This window comes from Protobothrops mucrosquamatus, unplaced genomic scaffold (assembly GCF_001527695.2).
Source record: "Protobothrops mucrosquamatus isolate PMUCROS unplaced genomic scaffold, P.Mucros_1.0 scaffold1232, whole genome shotgun sequence".
In the NCBI taxonomy this organism is placed as follows: Eukaryota; Metazoa; Chordata; class Lepidosauria; order Squamata; family Viperidae; genus Protobothrops; species Protobothrops mucrosquamatus.
Genome location: NW_015387439.1, coordinates 724,610 through 732,663, shown reverse-complemented (window position 1 = coordinate 732,663; position 8,054 = coordinate 724,610). Strand labels below are relative to the sequence as shown.

Below are 8,054 nucleotides of genomic sequence, written 5' to 3'. Positions count from 1 at the left end.
GGAGCGCGCCAGCTGCTGCTGCTTTAGGGGCGGGGGTCGCCGCGAGGGTCTCTTTGTCTCCATCGCGGAGCCGCCGTCACGTTGCATCGGGGACCGGCCGGGGCTCCCCTCCGGCATGGCCGGCCTGAGCTTCAGCAGCAGCCCCCCGGGCAGGAGCCCCCCCCCACCCCCCACTCTGCAGGTAGGGTAGCCCCCCCCCCCGGCGGTGCCTGGCCCGAGCATCCTCCGCGGACCTCCGCCTCTGCGGAGAGCATCTCTGGCCCCGCTCCAGAAAAAAAAAAAAAACCACCCAGGTAAGGCTGCTGCGCTTGCCGCCTTCGCATCGGGCGACCCCGACCCAATACAAGTGGGTGGGCTAGGACTTTCCAAGTGGGGACCCTCGGACTGCAGGAGGCTGGTTGGGGGACTCAGCAGGGAGGGCCTCAAACCTGACACACACACACACACACACACACACACACCGGTTTGTGAGCTGAAGTCTTGCCGTTGGGGGTCCCCACTCGTTTTAGAGGGGGGGGGGGTCTTGTATTAATGGAAATGTGGGGTGTGGATTGCCCCTAAGCCTCACAGCAGGGCCGAGAATTTAGGCTGCACCTGCGTTTGGGAACGGGCTCCCCCTGATAAACGTGCACCCTCCCAAGGCTTGGGTGGGGGAACCCCAGGATGGAAAATGCATGGGTTAAATCCGTATGGGGCTGCTCAATTTAATGTGGGTGGGTGGGGTTCCTCTTGGGTCAACCCCCAATAAACGCAAAAGAACTGAAAACAAAACGAGACACAATGCATCTGAGGCTAGCTAGGACTCGGGGGGCCCTCACAATCAGAATTCAAAACAAGGATACAGAATAAGAGTTGGAAGGCACCTTGGTGGTCTTCTAGTCCAGGGGTCCCCAACCCCCGGTCTGTGGACCAGTACTGGGCCCCCAACATACCAGCAAGCGGTCCACACAAGCAAGCAAAGCCCCATCCGCGGGATGCAGGCAGCACACAAAACCACACACCCTCCGGTCAGTGGAAAAACCTCTCCCTGGTGCCCAAAAGGTTGGGGGTCTCTGTTCTAGTCTAACCCCCTGCCTGAGCGGGAGACCCTGTGCAGGGATATTCAACCTCGCAACTTTAAGACTTGTGGACTTCAATTCCCAGAATTCCCCAGCCAGGATTTGAGGTATGGCTAGTCTAGAGAAAAGAAAAACTAAAGAGGTGACAGGATAGCAGTCTTCCAGTATCTCAGGGGCTGCCCCAAAGAAGAGGAAGTCAAGCTATTCTCCAAAGCGCCTGAAGGCAGGACAAGAAGCAACAGGTGGAAACTCATCAAGGAGAGAAGCAACCTGGAACTAAGGAGAAACTTCCCGACAGTGAGAACAATTAACCAGTGGAACAACCTGCCTCCAAAAGTTGTAGGTACTCCAACACTGGCGGTTTTCAAGAAGACACTGGACAGTCACTGGTCTGAAATGGGAGAGGGTCTCCTGCTTGAGCAGGGGGTTGGACTAGAAGACCTCCGAGATCCCTTCCAACTCTTGTTATTCTATATTTAATTTTAAAACCCTTTCCATTCACCATTACTTCCTGGTGGTGCTCTAACATAGGTGCTCGTGCCTCAAATACATTTTTTTTTTCATTTAAAAGCTACCAACACAATAACCTTGGACCCACGCAGCCTTACTTGCCCCAACGACAGTCACAGCCACCGCACCTTCCCTGGCGAAGTCAAACCGGGGGGACGCTGGACTTTTGGAAAGGATTGTGGCTACCATGTCAACCATCAGCCCCGAATAGTAAGTATCCTGCAGCCGATACCGGGAGGGTCTTCCCTACATCCTGCCGAGCACAGGATGATGGCTATAGAGTCACGTGTGTGAGATGGGCGGGGAAGTAGGTAAATAATAAATAATTCATCGCAGGGCTTAGAGCAGGGGTAGGCAACCTCAGCTCTTTTATGACTCATGGACTTCAACTCCCAGAATTCCCGAGTCAGCACAGCTGACTCGGGAATTCTGGGAGTTGAAGTCCATGAGTCATAAAAGAGCCGAGGTTGCCTACCCCTGGCTTAGAGGTAGCCTTTGAATTACGACCACAGTTGATCCCCCAAATTATGTTCCTGAATGGTTAAAATGAGCTTTGCTCCGTTTTACGGCCTCTTGCCAGAGTTGTTAAGCGAATCGCTGCAGTTAAGTTCGTAACACGGTTGTTGAGTCTGGCTTCCCTCGTTGACTTTGTTTGTCCGAAGGCTGCAAAAGAGAATCAAGTGACCCCGGGACACGGCGACTGCCACACGGCGACTGCCATAAATACGAGTCGGTTGCCAAGCCTCTGAATTTTGATCACGTGACCCTGGGGACGCTGCAAGGGTCACTAAACGAACGGTTGTGAGTCAAGGGCTACTGTATTTCTAGGGTTCCCCTCCTTCGGCCCTTCCCAACTGGGGGGCCTGGGACAGCGACAGATCGCAGCCACGAAAATGGGAGCCCAAGAGCATCGGTCAAAGGAGAAAGAAGCATCTAGACAGGGAATAATAATAATAATAATAATAATAATAATAATAATAATAATAATAATGATGATGATGATGATGATGATGATGATGATGATGATGATGATGATGATGATGAAGTTGGAAGGGACCTTGGAGGTCATCTAGTCCAACCCCCTGCTCAGGCAGGAAACCCTAGACCATTTCGGACAAATGGCTGTCCAGTCTCTTCTTAAAAACTTCCAGGTCCTCGACTTACGACTTGCTAAGCAAGGTGGTGGATTTTCACAACCGTTTTAGCCAGGGTCATTAAATGAGTCCGGTTTCCTCTACTGACTTTGCTTGACGGAAGCCAGCTGGGACGGTCGCAAACGGTGATCTCGTGACTGCAGGACTGTTGCAACCGTCGTAAATACCGAATGCCCTTAAGTCGTAAGTCGAGGACTACTTGTGCCACGCATTTAAAGGCTGACCCTTTTTTGTCTCCTTTTTGCAGCGATTATTTATTTAAGTTGCTACTCATCGGAGACTCCGGAGTGGGGAAATCCTGCCTCCTCCTCCGTTTTGCGGTAAGAGGGGATCTTCCGTGGAAATTGATTGGGGGGGGGGGAGAGAGGGAAAACGGCAGGCAGGACTCGAACCCAGGGCCTCCTTCTCAAGGCCAGGTTGAGTTTGGGTCTAGAGAGGAGGAAAAGGCTTCTGAGAAAATACCCAGAGGACTTTTTTGCAATCCTGCGCTGGCTTCTGCAGAAGTCCCTGGGGCTGGACGGACACGAAGGCGAGGAACCTAATGCAGATTCAGGCCAGCTGTCCCTCAAACCTCTTGGGGCTAGAGGGCGAAGGGCATTTGGGCAGGGGTCAGATCAAAGTCCAGACGAGGGTCACTTTCAGGAACGCCCCTCACCTCCAGCCAAATCCCAAAGCTGCTTTTCAAAAGGCAACTGGACTTTCTTGGGTTTTTTTTCCTGGAAGACCTTTCGCCTCTCATCCAAGAAGCTTCTTCAGGTTCTGAGCTTCATGAACTGAAGCTCATGAGGATAAGAAGCGAAACGTCTTCCAGGAAAAAACCCCAGGAAAGTCCAGTTGCCTTTTGGACGGCACCTTTGGGACAAGCATGACCAGGATGATGGCGAATCCCCCTTGATGCTCCAGCCACATCCTTCTTTGTGTTTCCAAGAGGTGGTTTCAAGGGTTCTCCAGTTCCAAGAACTTATGGAGCCCACCAACCTTCCACTCTTGGAAGACATCTAGAACGTCTGCATTCTTAAATCTCTGGTGGTCTTCTCCTTCCCCAGGACGACACCTACACGGACAGTTACATTAGCACCATCGGAGTGGATTTCAAAATCCGGACCATCGAGCTGGAAGGAAGGACCATCAAGTTGCAGATTGTGAGTATCTCCAAGGGGTTGGAGAAGAGGTTGAGCATCAGGTCTTCTGCCGCTTCCTCCCATCTTTAGGGGCGTCTGGCGTAACTTCAGCGACTAGGCCGAAAAGAGGGCAGGGTTGGCCCTTCTGATCCTTCACTCGGAAAACTGAAGTTCTTACTCCGGAGTTACTCCCGGGATGGAAAACCCATCAGTCAATAAAGATGGCCGTTACACATGTTATTGTCACAAAACTGTGTGAAATTCGGCATTGCATCAATGCCCAGGAAACATTTGGAATGCCAAAAAATGGAACGTCCAAGTATGAAATGCTTAAAATTTCACCCATTTCCGGGGCGTCCCATGCAAAGCCAAATGGAAAGCTGGCAAAGGACGAACTACTCCTGCTAGGAGGCCATTCCAACTTCCTTGTTGCAACTCGTAGGCCCATATTGGTGTTTGTCTCTCGTTTTCTTCAGTAAGAAAGTCCTGCACTTTATTTTGCATTTCTTGTTTCATTTTCATACACATCTTTTCAATACAGACAGTCCTTAACTTACAACAGTTCATTTAGTGACCGTCGGAGTTACGACAGCACTGAAAAAAGTAACTTAGAACAGTTTTTCACACTTACAACCTTTCCGGTATCTGCATGTCAGGTGACCAAAATTCAGGTATTTGGCAACTGGTTCATATTTAGGATGGTCGCAGCATCCCGGGGATCGCGTGATCCCCCTTGACGACCTTCTGACAAGCAAAGTCAACCGGGCAGCCAGATTCACTTAACAACAGGATTACGAACAACTTCAGTGATTCACTTAACAACTGTGGCAGGTTATAAAGGTTATAAAATGGGGCAAAATTCACTTAACAACTGTTTTGCTTAGCAGCAGAAATTTTGGTTGTAAGTCGTAGCCTTAACCCTTTTCAAGGTGTTAGGCACATATCAGCTTGGGCACTTCCACTGACCGGGGGTCTTGCGTCTCTTCTCTCCTTAGTGGGACACGGCTGGCCAGGAGCGCTTCCGAACCATCACCTCCAGCTACTACCGAGGCGCGCATGGCATTATCATTGTCTACGATGTGACGGACCAGGTGAGGCAGCTGGTTCTCCAAGGCAGGCAGAGAAGAGGCCCAGTTAGGTGGCCTCCATCCAGAGGGTCTCCTGCCCAAGCAGGGGGGTTGAGCTAGAACAGGGGTCGCCAAACTTGGCAGCCTTAAGACTTGTGGACTTCCAGCTCCCAGAATTCTGGCCGAGGATCTATATATCTCTATCTGTTTATCTCTATATCTCTGTCTCTATGTCTATATATCTATATCTGTATCTCTCTCTCTCTCTCTATATATATATATATCTGTCTCTGTCTCTCTCGATAGATAGATAGATAGATAGATAGATAGATAGATAGATAGATAGATACATACATACATACATACATACATACATACATAAATACATAGAGATAGATAGATAGAGGATAGATAGACAGACAGACAGACAGACAGACAGACAGACAGACAGACAGACAGATCGATATTCCAGTGTGCAATGAGAGAGGACTAAATGGTTGAAAAGCACCTTAAAACTCCTGCATGAAAAAGCTCCTTGCTCATCCTAAATAGCCAATGTGCTTGCAAAAATTTTGCCTGAGAAAAAAACAGGTATCTGGGTTAGGTACAAATGAAGCGATAACTCCAAATGCAGGTATTTCATGCCCTCTCTTCCTCCCCCTTTCCTGCACTTCTAGGATTCATTCAACAACATGCATCTGTGGCTGGAGGAAATTACTCGCTACGCCAGCGAGAACGTCAACAAGCTGATTGTCGGAAACAAGAGTGACCTTTCCAGCAAGAAAGCAGTGGATTACACAACTGCCAAGGTGCCTTTGGGGAGGGGGGGAGGGGAAGGGGGGATATGGGTGGATCACGCAGCAGTTTTGATCCAGCGTTGCTGTGAAACGGATCCAGATGTGGTTGAAGTGAACTGCCAACTCACGAGCCCCTTCAACTACAACTCCCAGTAGTAAGTCAGTGGCAAGACTTCAGTGTTATCCGAAGTTATAAGTGCCCCATCTCTACACCAAGTAAAAAAATAAATATCCTGACCAAATGAATGGATTTTATATCGAATGCAAGGAGTTACAAAGTTTACGGTACTGTACCAGGAGACGGTGAGTTCTAGTCCTGCCTTAGGCATGAAAGGTAACTGGGCGACTTTGGGCCAATCACCAGGAGACGGTGAGTTCTAGTCCCCCAGCTGCGTGACTCTAGGCCAAACACCCGGAAATGGTAAATTCTTGTCCTGCCTTAGGTATAAAAACCTCTGGGGAGATCCATCAAACTTTGGTTGGTGATCAATCGGTCATTAAGTGAGGATTGTCCATTAAGTGAGGACTACAAGGAGCTTTTTACCCTGCTCTTATTCTGCCCTCTCCGAACGCAGGAGTACGCCGACTCGCTGGCTGTGCCCTTCCTGGAGACCAGCGCCAAGAACGCCACCAACGTCGAGCAGGCTTTCTTGACCATGGCGGCCGAGATCAAGAACCGGGTCAGCAGCGGCCCGACGCAGAACGACAGCCACAAGTCGGCCGTCCACATCCAGAGCGGTCCGTTACGGCAAGAAGGCGCAGGGGCCGGCGAAGAGGGGGGCAGGGGATGCTGCTAAGGGGCCGCCGTCCGCGGAGCGATGGAGGGCAGATTTGGGGCAGTGCCCTCGAAGGGGGCAATGCCAGCCCTGGGAAGCCCCCCCGCCTCACCAGCTTACCTTTGGAGACTCAGAATGTCAAAATGGAGCATCTGATGATAACGTCGCCTTGCTTTGTTCTGCGCCGGCTTCGTTCCACTTTTCTGGACTTCGTCCTGAATCTGCCTCTTCCTATGCCGGGCTCTTTCGCCATCAGGACGCCCTGGAACAGAGGGCTGACCACTGCACTGTCCAGCCGTGGTCATCTCACCGTCCAGAAAGCGGCCAAGTTGGAGCACAGATTCAGAAGGAACTCATCGACACCCCTCTTCCCCACTACATAGTTTCCTACTTGAGCAGGGGGTTGGACTAGAAGACCTCCGAGGTCCCTCCCAACTGTTATTTGGTTATAGATACAGCATGCCCTCCATTACACTTCACGTGGGGGTCCCAACCCCCTCCTCTTGTTTCTTTTAGCCCCCTTATTTAATGGTTGAGGACCCTAAAAGATGAGTCGCCCCTCTCCTCTCCATCCCCTTTCCATTCTCACTTGGGGGACGAAAAACGTATGGAAAATATTTCTATGGGGTTCTAATGGCTGTGGAAATTGCCCCTTGTAATTCAGAATGTTTTTAATTTGCTTTTTTACCTTATTTGCCTGCTTCCCCAGAATTTAAGGTTCCCCAAGGAAGAAAGGCTAAGCTTTTGAATTAAAGAAAAAAAAAAGGGTAGGAATGCACGGTTCTACTTAACATGCACCAATATTTTTTTCAAGCTAGGCCATTTTCTGATGTGGGGACTTCAAACTTCCAGAATTTGGGGAGTTGAAGTCCCCTCGTTAGAAAACAGCCTAGCTTGAAAAATATTGACATACACATTTTTCTGGTGTAAATCTGCCCAAAAATGGAAGCACACCCCCCCCCCAAATTTGGGGGAAGAAAATCAATTCAAAAGACCTCATGGATTGTCACAAGCCTTTTCTTGGGAATAAAAGACCTAAATTCAGCAAGATGGAATACCAGCCAGGAAAAATCAGGTATTTAATCCCTGTTCAGCAGATCTGCAAACCTCAGATTCACACCACTTTTGAATAATGGCATAGATGTTTTTTTTTTAACCTACAAACCCCTTTTCCTGGTTATTTTTATCCGTGCACCACAAGGGTTCAAGAAAGTCATATTTAGGTTTATTTCCAGCTTATTTGCCCTCTTTTTCCTCCCTCCAAGAGCTCGTTCACCACAGGACTAAGTGAGTCAGAGAGTTTAATTTTTCCCCAGCAGAGAAACTTCACAGCCTGTTTAACCTCCTTGCTTAAAAAATGCATCTTTTTAAAGTTCAGGCACTGGGCTGAATCGTACCTTAACTGAACGACACGCTAAACCCTGAACAACGAGCCAAAGTTACGGACTAAAAGGAAGCCAACTTTAAGAGAACGTGCAATGGTATGGTTTGTAACTATTCGGGTTAAAAGGGTTGTGCGAATCCATCAGCCAGCAGCTCTGTCAAAGTGGTTGCTCGGAGGATGAGGAGGG

General features: G+C 49.5%; 1 protein-coding gene across 1 annotated transcript; it reads left to right on the top strand.

Moving 5' to 3' along the window:
- The first annotated feature begins 1,755 nt into the window (after window positions 1-1,755).
- On the top strand, window positions 1,756-6,504 carry LOC107291981 (ras-related protein ORAB-1-like). The gene is made up of 6 exons (XM_015821037.1): window positions 1,756-1,778; window positions 2,970-3,042; window positions 3,769-3,864; window positions 4,839-4,934; window positions 5,588-5,719; window positions 6,283-6,504. The coding sequence occupies exons 1-6, from the start codon at window positions 1,756-1,758 to the stop codon at window positions 6,502-6,504; spliced, it is 642 nt and encodes a 213-aa protein (XP_015676523.1).
- The last annotated feature ends 1,550 nt before the right edge of the window (window positions 6,505-8,054 follow it).

Bases quoted from the DNA above. Each gene is read 5' to 3' on its own strand.
- LOC107291981 (XM_015821037.1), top strand. From the start codon at position 1,756: ATGTCAACCATCAGCCCCGAATA. The intron at 3,043-3,768 runs GTAAGAGGGGAT...CTCCTTCCCCAG, and splicing joins GCCTCCTCCTCCGTTTTGCG to GACGACACCTACACGGACAG. The intron at 5,720-6,282 runs GTGCCTTTGGGG...CTCCGAACGCAG, and splicing joins TGGATTACACAACTGCCAAG to GAGTACGCCGACTCGCTGGC.